General features: G+C 36.9%; 2 protein-coding genes across 3 annotated transcripts; both read left to right on the top strand.

Annotated features, from left to right (window-relative positions):
• Positions 1–4,646: 4,646 nt before the first annotated feature.
• Positions 4,647–5,322, top strand: LOC113462797 (putative small nuclear ribonucleoprotein G). Its single transcript, XM_039134466.2, has 2 exons — positions 4,647–4,818; positions 5,263–5,322. Exons 1-2 carry the CDS (start codon positions 4,663–4,665, stop codon positions 5,320–5,322), a joined length of 216 nt encoding a protein of 71 aa, XP_038990394.2. The 5' UTR covers positions 4,647–4,662.
• Positions 5,323–7,645: 2,323 nt separating this feature from the next.
• Positions 7,646–13,815, top strand: LOC103708281 (respiratory burst oxidase homolog protein F-like). Of its 2 annotated transcripts, none has more exons than XM_017843088.4 (14): positions 7,646–8,395; positions 8,750–8,876; positions 9,024–9,072; positions 9,186–9,296; positions 9,401–9,772; positions 10,333–10,719; positions 11,270–11,365; positions 11,469–11,584; positions 11,763–11,865; positions 12,087–12,269; positions 12,356–12,487; positions 12,624–12,752; positions 13,073–13,151; positions 13,498–13,815. In XM_017843088.4, exons 1-14 carry the CDS (start codon positions 7,837–7,839, stop codon positions 13,605–13,607), a joined length of 2,553 nt encoding a protein of 850 aa, XP_017698577.3. In that variant the 5' UTR covers positions 7,646–7,836; the 3' UTR covers positions 13,608–13,815. The 2 variants fall into 2 exon arrangements, with proteins under 2 accessions (XP_017698577.3, XP_088567877.1); XM_088711751.1 differs by having other exon boundaries at positions 7,648–8,395; positions 9,407–9,772.
• Positions 13,816–14,398: the final 583 nt, after the last annotated feature.

Below are 14,398 nucleotides of genomic sequence, written 5' to 3'. Positions count from 1 at the left end.
TTAAACAGGTAATCTAACGCAATCCACATAATTCATTTATTAAATAGATCAAATCAAGTTAAATAGATTAAACATGTTAAGTGGATTTTTAATGAATTAAATGTATTTAAAGGGGTTAAAATGGGTTAAATAGGTTAAATGGGTTTTTAATGGATTAAATAGATTAAGCAGATCTAATTAAATAGGACAAAAATAGATTGAATAATTTTAGATGGAATAAACAAGTCTTAAACATACTAAATGGGTCAGGTTATAACCCGACCTAAATTATTAGATGGATCAAAATGGGTCATGTCTATATATGTGTGTGTGTATATATATATCAATATATATCTGTATATGTGTACATATATATAGGTATATGTATGTACATATATGTAGATATATATCTATGCATATACCTATATATATGTACACATATACATATATATATATATATATATATATATATATATATATATATATATATATATATATATACGCGCGCGCACACATATATATGTATATATATTTGTACATATATGTAGATATATATCTGTACATTTATATATTTATATATAGACACACACATATACATAAATATTATTACTATTATTACTATTATTATTTTTAATAATAATATTTTTATTACTATTATTAGTATTATTGCTATTTTTAGTATTATTACTATTAATAGTATAATTGCTATTATTAGTATTATTACTATTATTATTATTTCTATTTTTAATATTGTTACTATTTTAAGAATAATTACTATGTTTAGTATTATACTATTACTATTATTAGAACTGTTATCATTATTAATACTACAACAATTATTAGTATTATTATTATTTTTAGTACTATTACTATTATTAGTACTATTACTATGATTGGTATTTTTACTATTATTAGTATTATTATTAATAGTACAATATTACGACAATATAATATAATAATAATATACTATAATATAATATAATATAATGGATTAGAATCTAATCTAATAATAGATTATATTATATTATTGTTAAATATTATTATATATATTAATATTATAATATAATCATATAATAGAATATAATATAATGTAATATAATCTAGAAAATTGTCCTTTATATAGTTAATCATATATTATAATAATTTAATTATAATTATATCATATATTATCATAATATAACTATTATTATTATTATTATAATGTAAAATTATGATTGTAATAATATGTCATATTATGCTTATAATAAAATATAAGAATATATTATATTATAATTATGTATTACTATAATAATATAATATATTATACTATTATAATATAATAATATAATTTATTATTTTATTGTTATATTATATTATATTTATAGTATAATAATATATTATGATATAATATGCTTTAAGATATAATAATGAGATTTGTTGGTTGTTATTTTGGTCATCAAACTTTTTTTCATTAAAATCAAAATAGCTTTCCAACATTAGTCAGAAAGCACTTTTGGAGAGAAACTCCAAAATAAAGTTTTTTCCAAGTAAACCTTTTCATCTTTCTAATAAAATCAAAATAACTTTCGGATTTTTTACCAAACGCTACTATATCATCCAAAAGTACTTTTGGAGAGCTAAAAAGTGATTTCTGGCCATTCAAAAGCTTTACCAAACGGGGCCTTAGTACCTTAGGAAGTTTTTAAGAGAAAAAAGACAACGCGAGAACCTTGTAAGCTTGTCATTTGCATGTTTGTGTATATTAGCAAGTATATGATGATGTCATCATGCTCATGATTCAATGGGTAGCTTGCACCTAGTACTACGTGTAATATTGTTTTTGATTTACTATTTTTTAAAAGTTGGCTATTGGAAATGGTGGCCCTAAATAAGGAATACCGCTTGGAAGCTATAGAGAAGTTTTTACTATAGTTTCTGTCATGAACTAAATTTTAATTCTTAATAGATCTTGTTCAATGGAAGAATTTTTTTTCCTTGGAATATGGTTGTGCTAGAATTGTTCCTTGGTAATTGATTCACAATGAGCTCATGGTTCTATAAGTGATATCCACTCAACACTACGTTTAGTATTTTTAATTTCTTTTTTTGAGTTGAATATTGGAAATAGTGGCCCTAAACAAGGAATACCTCTTGAAAGCTATGGATTTGTTTCCAAATGAAGCTTTTGTCATAGTTACTCTGATAGGGCTTTTTTGTTTGTCTTCATTTAATGTTAAAACTAGAATACTTTTTTGTGAGCGAGCTTTTTTTTTTCTTATAGATTTTGTTCCATGCATAAATCTTTGCCAGTGGATTATGAGTGGCTAGGCTAGAGAATTGTTTATTGATGGTTAATTAATTTTTAAGTGGTTTTTTTTCTCCTGCTGCCTCTTTTGATGTGTGGTAGAAGAAAGCTAAGAACTAGTATATTTCTTGATCTCAAATATGAGCAGGATCTATCAGTAATAGAACCAAGGTCCGCAATCTTGGTATCGGGTACTGTATCGATACCTTAGCGGGTTGGCACGGTATGGTGGATACAGTATGATCAGTACAGTGTGGTATTTATCCTATATTGAAATAGCTTTCTAATTATTTTTCATTTTTTTTTTTGGTACTCCTTGATACAGGTCGGTATGCTTTCCTACAGATATGTACGCACCTCGATACGGGGCAGTATGGAATTTGCATCGACTCGAAGTTGAGTTTCGTACTGGTTTTCTCTTGATACAATACAGTATACTCCATACGAGGCAGTACGGTGCAGTACAACAGACTATGAATAGAACGTGTCAGGAGTATCTCAAGGTCAATGCAGGATGAGTGAGAGTTGGGACAATGCTTGTTGTTTACGCCTATGTTGCTTCACCTGCAAGATATTAAAAATTGACATGAGGATGTTATTTTTTATGCGTGATTGCTGTGTTTCAATGCCTGCTCCAAGTGTGTGTTGCATCTTTTTTATGTTTTGTTATGCACATTGAAACCTGCAAAAAACTACACAAATGCTTGTTGCTTGTGAGCCAGTGTGATCCTATTTATGCCTTTCTCCTTTGGTTTTGATTCCTCCTTCTGAATGTTGGTTGTCTCTACAATTTGGTGTTGAATAAGATTGTGGACCTCAAGAAATTGTAAGCCAATATAGTAGAAAAATAGAAATGATTGATCATGTGGTGTCTTCTATCACTCTCTTATCAAACCTGTTGCTCAATATGCAATATGTGCAATATTAAAACCTTGGTCCTCTAGAAAGATATTATATGCTTTGCTTGGTTGTGGTGTAAGCAAGTCAAAGGAAATGAGAAAGGGGTTGGATATCTGTCAGCCTAGGTAGCAACTTAGCATGTTCAAATCTCTTTGTCAATTTGTCATTTCCTTAACCTAGGATTTGCAGTAACCAAGTAGAGCATAAGCAGATGTGTTATGTTTGATTTTAAGGAAGCATGCAGAATGATGCTGCATGTTATTTATTGTATTTCATTAGCAACTACTTTAATTTGGTGTGTTTATTAGAATCTTCCAACTCTCTGAACATCATTGTTTTCTATGTGCTTCGCGAGATTTCTCTCCTGCTTCTTTTTGCTTATTTTGTTCCTCCTAAATTTTCATATAATGTAATTGTAGCTGTTCTTGTGTTCAAGTTATATAGTCAGATTTGTCAGGGAGACTGCCACTCAATTTGATTTTCTTTTTTTTGCCTTTTTTTAAATTTTATTCTTCATCTATGCTGCCCTTGTCTGGTATTTGCAAGTCATTTGCATTGTTAGCCTTTTTTTTTTTTTTTTTTTTTTTTTTTGTTGAAAACGGCAATTCATATAGCTCTAAGTTGAGTACATCCAGCCATATCAAAATAAAGTAAGGAGTGCAACGTAGAAGGAATATCTCCTAACGATGTCCAAATGACCTCTCCGGAATGCCGAGCAGCAAAAGAGGCGACCCAGTCTGCTGCACTGTTCGCCTCCCGAAAAACATGTGAAGCCTGGAAGACGCTCGACTCCTGAGCCAATCTCCGAATCTCACGGATGAGAGGATGATCATCTCCATATCTGTCCACTCTCCGAATCCACTCTATCACCACAGAGGAGTCTCCCTCAAGGCATATGTGCTCAGCACGAAGTACCCGCCTCGCATAGGATATCCCCTCCCAGGCTGCCCGCAGCTCCGCACCGACTACGGTAAATTCCGGCGCGCGGCAGCCACCGGCTGCTATCAAACTGCCGAGATGGTCCCTGATAACAAAGCCAACTCCTCCTGACACCCCGTCTGCCGACCTACTACCATCAAAATTCACTTTGAGATGACCAAGGGGTGGGGGTACCCAAGAGACTAGGACGAACCTGGGCGCTGTGACAGCAGAAAGAGTACCCCAGGTGTCCCTGACCATCTCAGAAGAGAAAGTAATAGCAGTGGTAGAAACCTCTCTAGCAAGACGCATGGCTCTGTCCACCACCATCCGCGGGGGTAACCGCCTGCCCTCAAAAATGCCGGCGTTCCTATCCAGCCAGATAGAATGAGCCAAATATGCCCCCCGGATCCCGGCCTCAACCGTGCTAGGCCGCCGCATAGCCACTCTCAACCAATGAATCAAATCCTGTGTCGACTCGACTGAATGGGGTAGCAATGTGGGCGATCGGCTCCAAATGCCCCTAGCTCTGGGGCACTGCATTGTTAGCCTTCAATCTGTTCTTTATCTATTAGAAGTTTATGCTAATGTATGTATGTGAAATCATTTTTGTAGTCAAGCTGAACGCAAACCGAGTTGTAGTTGGTACTCTTCGTGGATTTGACCAATTTATGAATCTGGTAGTTGACAATATTGTAGAGGTTGTCGGCAAGGAACCGAATGATATTGGAATGGTGGTAAGTTTCTTTGCAGATCTTAATTATTATAATTGAATAGGAGGCCTTTTCTTAAAATAGTTATCGTTGTCATTTTCTTCTCTGGATGCTTTCATGGGAAAGCATGCAACTTAACCTCGAAGAGGCACATGATGACATATTCAAGATTACCCCCTTGGTATGCCTGTATCATACCAAACCGGATAATACCGAACATAGCGTACCAGTTCGGTACTGGTACTAGTACCGATGGTGTACCGACCCTCAATATGCCAAAAATATTTCGTATTATACCAACACTATGCTAGTGTGGCACCGGTATGGAGTTCGGTACCAGTATGGCGAATCTTGGTTACCACAAGTCCCTTTTGAGGCTAAGTAGCTTCCTTTTGCTGGGAGGTGCTAACTCCTCCTTTAAATTGCTAAAATTATTTGACGATTTGAACCATATTAAATTTTCCACAGGTTATCAGGGGGAACAGTGTAGTCATGATTGAGGTTCTAGAACCAGTTGGCAAAACTTGATGACTTTCCATTGCTCGTGGAATCATCTTTGGACCAAAAGGCTGTGAAATGTATGGTTTATATGGACTGTTGCCATGTCTCTTTTTTGTTTTTCTGTTTGCTTTTTTATATTTTTATGCTAAAATAACAAATTTTACTCACCAGTATGGAAAGATTATTGGACTTGATTTCCATCATTGGATGCTTGTGATGAGAGTTGGTAGTGTTAAAGGCTGTAATGAATAGTTCTGTAAATGCAGGTGTCTTTGGAAGTTGTCTGTGTCTACTAACTTCCTCTTTGTCCTGAGCACAGATCACTTGTGTGATGAAGAATTTGCTTTGCTTAAGTTAGTGATTTAGTAGAATCTTTTACATCAGGCAAGAGATATTTTTGCAAAATTTAATTAAATGGGTGTATATAAATTTAGATCATGCTAGCCTTGCGATGATCTTATCATGAATGCAATTATCCTATTATAAAACCAGATTGGATAAGGGCATGGTTCGACAGTTCTGATCCAATCAGCCGATGTGTCTAAGTTTAATAGCTGTGGCTAAAAGCAAACAGCTAATTACAATTATAAATGTTGCTAATGCTCTAACAAATTATTACTATTGCTACAAGTGAAATCTAGTTGCCATCATGACTATTGCTACAAGATTGGCACAAAGTTACTAAAAGGAAACAATTAGCTGTAATTACAACAATTACTAATTGTGAGCTTTTTAGCAATTGGATGTACAGATTTTTTCGAATCCATCTCTTTATTAACAGGACTATATAGATGCAGATTTTTTCGAATCCATCTCTTTGGTAACATGATATATGACAGTTCTACTAATCATTTCTAAAGGATTTAGCAAAAATTTTTAGAAATTTTAATAATGATATTTCCATCATTAAATTATTTTTTTTACTGTAGTGTAAGTTGGGTTAGGTTGGGTGCGGACCGTGCGGTTTCGATTAAGGTTAACCCTACCGCAAGCTTGCTTGAGATTTGATTGGGATTTTCGAGCTGTAGTCCAACTTTAACTTATAAGACCTCAATGCAACTCTACCGGATGAGTAGGTTAGATAGGCCAAGTCAAGATTAAGCCAAGCCAAGTTGCACCCCTACCATAGTCTTTTTAAAGTTAACAATTGAGGATGTTTGGAATTTTCTTTTTCCAAGTGCGAGATGGAATTTTTGTCCCTCCTTTAAGCGAAAAGTATTCTGGTTGGTAGCTTTTGTAGAAAATTATGGAAATGTGATATTGTTAGGTTTGAAAAAACTACATGATGATGTGATGAAAACAATTCTAGACCACAATATTATATATACTTTCATGTGTGTTCCTTTTTTTTTTTTCTGAAGTATTTTGGTCTGCGTCAATGTACATGACTGACCGAGGAGCAGGAGCTACTAAGGCATTGGAATGATAGTTAAGTTCAACCTAGGAGTTACGGCGGATCGATCATCGTTCAACCTAAGTGTTACGACCGATTGATCATCAATCATCATTCAACCTTAAGGCTTGGACAAAATTTGAGACCTGTTACCACCCAAGCCAGCTGAACTCCAACTTAACCACACCATTATTGTCGGTGCAGCGTTTGTTAACCAGTTGCCATCCTGGTCTGTGCTCCTGCGTTGACAAATTTGGCCTCATTTGGCCTGCTCTGCTTACAAGATGAGATGAACCTCGTGCAAATCTTGATGCACCGGTGAACGGATGGTGATCGGCCGAGGATCAAGAACCCATCAAATGGAGGTCCACCTTGCATGCTGTACCTCAATAGCATGAGATCGGGCCCATCAATGAATGAAGAAGACAAGTTGGTGTCAACAACCTCCAATCAACCAAACCAAATTATTCAACAATAAGGACCAACTGAAGCACTTTAGTCAAGCCCACCCTAACACCTCCCTCTGTCTCCCACTCTCTTCCAGTCTTCCTACCTGAAATGGCCTCCAAAGCCACCAACTCAATCATCTCTCCACCCAAATAGCTTTGGAAAAAAGATATTATCACCAATCTCAACCTATCCACCCTTTGCTCTCCCTTGCACACCAATTGAAAAATGAAAGGACGAGGTCATCGCCTATCTCTCTCTCTACATGCATGAGGACTTCTAGAAGTAGTAGGTTCAGAGCTTGTAGTATGTGTGAGAAGCTCCCGCGCTTTCCATGCATTAATTCCCTCTCTCTTTCCATGCTTTTTCTCCTCTTCGACTCCTAAAGTCTTAAGTCCTAAAAAGACCTACGTAGAAGTTCTGGCAAACAGCTCACCATTTTCTCATCATCGATCTTTTTTCCTTTCTGAACTGAATCGATATATAAGAGTGCCAAATCAATCGAGAACCACATCTTTATTGCTTGAGCTGTTCTTATTTCAGGGGTACCAGATAGCTGTTGAGATTAGAAATGGCTGCGTTCCAAGAGAATTATCCTCGTCCAGTCTTTTGTCAAATAGGAAAAACCACTGTTCTCTTCTACTAGTACTGCTGCTCCTACGAGTACTACTTTGTTTAGGAGTACTGAAACTTGTGGAAAGATGGAAGTTTCAGTCCACTCCCTGAATGCTTCCCCACATTTCCGAAGTACCGGCCATGAAACCTGTTCTTCTTCCACCTTTAGTTCCCCAGGGTTTTGCCAGGAGAACACCCCAGCTATAGAAATCCATGTCCACTCCGAGAACGACCCAAATTACACCTGCTTCTCTTCTGCACATAACTTTTGCTCTCCAACCCAAAGCCCACCACTAATGGACATCAAATACCTCTTCAAGAACAGTCCACAGAATCCTCGAAACACCCCTCGTCACCAGCTATCTTCTTCTGCATCTCCTCTAATGGACATCAAATTCCTCTTCAAGAACAGCCCACAGAATCCTCAAAACACCCCTCGTCACCAGCTATCTTCTTCTGCATCTCCTTCTCAAATGGATGCTACTGCTGCACTTCCAAGTGATCAGCCAATGGAGACTGGCTTAACTAAGCTACTGCCTATCCCTTCAATTGAGATGGAATTCATCGATCAAAATGAGGATGGACAGCTGGGATGGAGGGAGGTAGAAAAGCAGTCTGACCAGTCAGATTATTTGCAATGCATCGGTATGTCTTGTGAGTGAGAAAGGAGTGTGCATTAGATTAATGAACGTACGATAATTAGGCCTAAAATATATTGCGTTAGGGTTGCTCAGATTTTTAGCCTAACAATCATGCTACATCAGCTCATTATACTACTAGCTCAAAGGTTTCTAATTTCTTATATATGAATCTTTACATGTTTATCAGCAAATGTGACGGTTTATAATTTTCTGTATTTCAATGTACTTTGTAGCTTATGAAGAGTGGACTTCAATTATCCTGGAACAGATTTTTCATTTAAATAATGATTGAAATTCTGATATCTTTTCGGTACATTCTAACCAGTTTCCTTGTTTATCTAACTCTTTTTCTCCACAGACATACATGGAGTTGTAGAAGGGACTCCACCAAAAACTGCCAAAAATGACCAAAACACAAGTCCTGAGCTCCACCAAGCCTCTGATTCTGGTTTCAGACCTCCTAAGATCAGAATCGCCTTGGAAGCGTAAAGTTTCATAAGCTCCAATTCTAAGAACTTGTCAAAAACTTGTACTACATTGCAGAATGTTTTGACATATTCTCAGAACTCCCAAAACTACATGCTAAGAACCAAACAAGATTCACGACTAATCTCAAGTGCATAACTTCTCAGGAGTGGGAGAAATTTCCATGACAAGATCACAGAGGAGGAGATCAAGCAGGTCCGTAATTCTACATTTTTTCCAAGATCTTTGTGAAAATATACAGCTGAATCTATATAAAGTTGTGGTAAATAGTAGCTTAGTGGCATTTTCGTAATTTTGTTCAATTCCAGGCTATATTGTATACAGCATCCTTGAATAGGCTCTCTTTATTCCAAGACGAAGCCAGCGAGTGCGCGCGCCTGATAAGGGAAGAGCTTGACGCTGGCCAAGGAGCCGTTGAGGTGCTCCATTTAAACCCTCATATTTCTTTTGAATAACCAAAATGCCCCTACACTTGCCAATCCTGCATCCACACATAATTCTGAACCTAATATCTTAAATCTAGCTACAGAGCACAGGAGACAATCTATCCCAGACATCCCCAATGTCGGGGACGCCGGCGAGCTATCTGAGTCATCCAAAGCGACCACTGATCGCTGTCCTTTTCCGGGCCCACTGGAGACAAGTATGGGTGGTCTTGCTCTGGCTAGCTGCTTGCCTTTCACTCTTTGTGTGGAAATTCATCCAATACCGCCATCGATCAGCCTTCGAGGTTATGGGATACTGCCTGTGTACTGCAAAGGGTTCTGCTGAGACATTGAAGCTTAATATGGCACTTGTCCTCCTCCCAATATCTCGTAACACCATGACGTGGCTTCGTAAGCATCGCTGGATCAATTCGACCATCCCCTTCAATGACACTATCAATTTCCACAAGGTATCTCTTGGGCACACCTAGTAACCTTTCTTTTCTTTTTTTACAAAGAATGTACACTTTATAATTCTACAAACCACTGATTCATGTATCAGAGAAACTATAATACCTTTCTCTGAATTCCCTTTTTGAATTGGCAACCCTGAATGACCTTGTCTTATAGTTATCCCCTTTCAAATCCTCTTCGATCAATCTATTCACTCTGTTTCGTAAAGTATATAACACCCTTTACAAACCTTTTTTACTGGGTACTCCCCATTTTTCTCCAAAAAAAAAAAAGATCTAAAGTTTAGTTATTCAGTTGCTAGTACTAAAATTGATTTTTGACAATTCTTTGTTTGCCCCTCCAGTTTTTATTACTGAAATGTATCAGAATTGAGGGTCAAAAAGTTTAAGAGAAAAAATGAAGACAAATTATCTTCAAGGATGCATCAACAAGTTCCGAAGGATCAAAAATAACAAAATATCATGAAAGTTAAACCCCTTTTCTTCAAGAAAGTCATGAAAGACAAATATTGTTTCATGCTGGGACTTCTGACTGTAATTTCCTTTCTTTAGTGTAGCTGATCGCAGGTGGGGTTGTGATTGGAGTGATCCTCCATGCTGGTACACACCTTGCATGCGACTTCCCAAGGATTGTCAATGCTAAAAGATCGGTGTTCCAGCGAACAATCGGAAAAGGCTTCCATTACCGGCAGCCATCATACTTGGAGATATTGGTGACTACTGAGGGTGCTACAGGGATAGCAATGGTGGTCCTGATGATTATAGCATTCCTTCTTGCCACAAGGCCATCAAGAAGGCAGCATGCATCATTGCCATGGCCAATAAGATGGTTTGCAGGGTTCAATGCCTTCTGGTACTCGCATCACCTGCTTGTCCTGGTCTATGTGTTGCTCATCGTTCATTCCTTGTTCCTCTTCCTAACTCAGGATGTAGCCGAGAAAACGGTACACCATCATACTTCTTCCTAAAAGCACGATTCATAATTTACAGCTATAGCTTAGAATAGATTAGTGGCTGTAGTTTCTCAAAATGAAAGATTGTTGGCAGTATGTTCCATGTAAAAACTCAGTAACGTTGCATACAAATTTTAACCACTCCAATGCATAATTTCTCTATAAAAATTTCCACAAGTTTTCTGTTTCACTCTTTTCTTTTTTGTCTTATGAATTTTTCATACCTCTACTGAATTGGAAATTTTGCCAAATCAAAATAACTTGTGACCATGATTACATTAACCAATAGTATTTGTTCTAGTCATATGCAGAGCTTTTTGCCGAATTGTTTTCATCATATATCACGCCTCGTAAGGCCAAATATTCTTCTCATTTGTTTAATTCTCACTTAAAAACAGCCAACTTAAGGGTACCTGCATGATACCTTTCATAGAATTGCCGTTCTTAAGTTGGTCTCACCATTAGAGTTTTGTTTTTCTTTTGGCAAACTGATCTCTTCTTCACATGTAGTTTCTTCCTCATTTTCTCCTCTTATAAGCAGACTTGGATGTACATAGCGATCCCGGTCCTGATATATGCTGGGGAGAGAGTATTCCGGATAATCCGGTCAGGAATTTATGGTGTCCAAATTCTCAAGGTATGTAATATATTCACTAAAGACTAATAAACCCCTTAACAGCTACATACTCATAGTATCTATGTGTTTTTATGCTTGTTTTTTTTTTTTTTTTTGGCAACAGGCAGCAATTTATTCTGGTGAAGTTCTGTCGCTGAAACTGCAAAAGCCTGCAGGCTTCCAATATTGCAGCGGGATGTACATATTTGTACAATGCCCTCAGATATCTACATTTGAATGGTATAATAAATATACTATTCCTGTCTAGACTATCCTAAGGAATGTGGAGAAATATTATGAAAAATTAGTATTTTTATGCAATTCTACTTTTTTGAATGGAAATACTGGAATAATTGCTTCCTTTTCTTCCCTTAGATTTTGTTTGCTCAAAAACCAATATTTCTTGCATGCATTACAGGCATCCATTCTCACTTACATCTGCGCCGGATGATGACCATTTAAGCTTGCATATTAGATCACTTGGAGATTGGAGTTATCAAATCTACAGCCTTTTTCAGGAGGTATAAATTATTTTCTTTTTTTTTCTCAAAGTACAAAACAGGAACAGTAAGATGGAGGTGTCAGCAGAGAAGTTACTGTAAAGTCTCTTAGCTTACAACCACCAAACAATTCTCGATCCAAAAATATCAATGGAGAATGTAAATTTTACAGTGCCTTTTGATCTCCCAACTCATGGCATTTGTTTTATAGATTTAAAACAGATTTTGCTGTGTGTTTTCAGGCATTAGTCTCTGGCAAGGCCAATTTCCCAAAAATAAGCATTGATGGCCCTTATGGTGCAGCCTCTCAGGACCACTGTAAGTATGAGAACATCTTGCTCATTGGACTGGGCATTGGGGCCACACCATTCATCAGCATCCTCAAGGACATTGCTAACGGCCAAAAAGGGCCACAACTAGATACTGTAGGACCTCCATTCTTTCCCTTCAACTGTGATGTTGGAAGCCTGTGTTTGTTATCTTAATCAGCACTACTTTGTCTTTTAAATAGGTAAATGATGTTCAGGCTCGCAATGACAAGGGCCCAACAAAAGCTTATTTCTATTGGGTTACACGAGAGCAGGGCTCATTTGAGTGGTTTAGGGACATCATGAAGGAGGTTTCAATTTTAAATAAGAAGAAGGTAAACTTGCAGCATTACTCAGCTGCTTATAGTTGTTCATCATTTATTCTAACAGTTAATGTATTCTTCTGGTCCTCTTACCAAATGAATTAATGTTCTCATTGCACACATGAACTTCTTTCCCTTGGATTTGTAGGGAGTGATAGAAATGCACAACTATCTGACCAGTGTTTTTCGAGAAGGCGACAAGAGATCAGCACTGATCAGTGCAATCCAAGCCCTTCATTTCATGAAGAGCGGTGTAGATATTATCTCGAAGACTCCAGTGAGTTCTCATTGTGCTTCTCTGATGATTCAATAAGCCAATGCAAAAAAGAAACATATGAGAGCTGATGTGCTCCCCCCTCTACCACCATCCTTGAATGCTCTACCGGTTACCGAACTAGTATTACTACGAGGCCAAGCCAGAAAGTTTGCAATAGCGCATATGTCGGAGGGCCAGACCCCTCCTAGATCACAAGCTTGGCTTTAGTCTCAGTACAGATTGGTTATTGTTAATGAATTGACAAAGGATAACATGTGCAAAGAATTTTAAAATTTGTTCAAAATTATAGCTTTGGCTTATCATGTTTTTTGATCTTTCAGGTTTGGACGCAATTTGCTAGGCCAAACTGGTTCAAAGTCTTCTCTGGTTTGGCTACTAGACATGGAGGGGAGAGGATTGGTAAGAAACCATAAATGATAGTTCAAGTTATTTAACCATAACTATGAAGTAAACAAAATGGGAATCTTAGTTGTAGGTAAGTTTACATGGTGATTTTAGTGGAAGAGTTTCTTAGGGGTCTTGGTGACCATCTTAGAATCTAGGACTTGAAAAGTAGTTTAAAATACTACGAAGGAAAGTCAGATTTAGGCCGGTAAGTTGTAAACTTTGAACCACTGGCTTAAGCCAATGGAGTTGGTAAACAGTCCTAAACCAAAAAACTAGGAATTTGATGCAGTGGCTTATTGGTCTTGGAGGTGGGATTGGATTTGCTCACTTGCTTATGATTTGGTGAATTTGGTTGCAGGGGTTTTCTATTGTGGACCAGAACATTTGGGAAGAGATTTGGAGAGATTGTGTCACAAGATGACTGCCCAAACCTCCACTAGATTTGTATTTCACAAGGAACGTTACTAAATGTACAACTATGGGGATTAGGCCCTACAATTTTTTTCTCTGTTATTGGTGGATGTTGGACTGGTTCAAGGACTTCACTTACAGTCCCAGAGGAACCTTTCCTAACCCAATGTTACACTACATCGATCTTGCGATAGCAGAAGCAATTGTAATAATCATAGTTTTATTCTAGACTAATGGTAATAATTAGTCAAACTCTTGTTTATCATTGTTGTTGTCGTTGACAACGCCCCCCCCCCCCCCCCCCCCCCCCCCCCCCCCCTCAAAAAAGAAAAAAGAAAAAAAAAACAGAATTAGAGAATTTGTTTTTTGCATTGTGGAACCTTGCTTTTCTTTTCTTTCTTTCTTTCTTTTTTTTTTGGCTATGCGATGCAACAATAAAAAGAACATATCACACTTCGACAGCTCTTGGACTACCCATCAATATAGTAATATAGATTTCTATGTGCTTTTCCTATAAAAAAAAAGCTTGCTTAAATGAGACTTTAGGTGTAAGGGAGAAGTGATAAACTGGCAATTTGTCACTTGTACATGCTAATCTATCTAAATCACCCAAAATAGCTAGGGTTGAGCTAAAACTTTTGATGATTGGATGGAATTGGGTTAGTGGAGACCAGCTTGGTTATAAATGGATTGGGTATGGATTTGACCTTTTTATCTAATGGACCATCATGAGTTATATAAATATTTAAATTTCATCCTCAAAATTTAGGTTATTGATAATTGTATAGTGGGTCATGGCTTCGTCAAGCTTTGTTCCAATAATTAGAATAGATGTGCAATTAATGATT

The sequence above is a fragment of the Phoenix dactylifera genome, chromosome 15 (genome assembly GCF_051530095.1).
Source record: "Phoenix dactylifera cultivar Ajwa chromosome 15, Ajwa_hap1_PhDact_Kaust_v1.1, whole genome shotgun sequence".
In the NCBI taxonomy this organism is placed as follows: Eukaryota; Viridiplantae; Streptophyta; class Magnoliopsida; order Arecales; family Arecaceae; genus Phoenix; species Phoenix dactylifera.
This window is presented reverse-complemented; position numbering and strand designations above follow the sequence as displayed.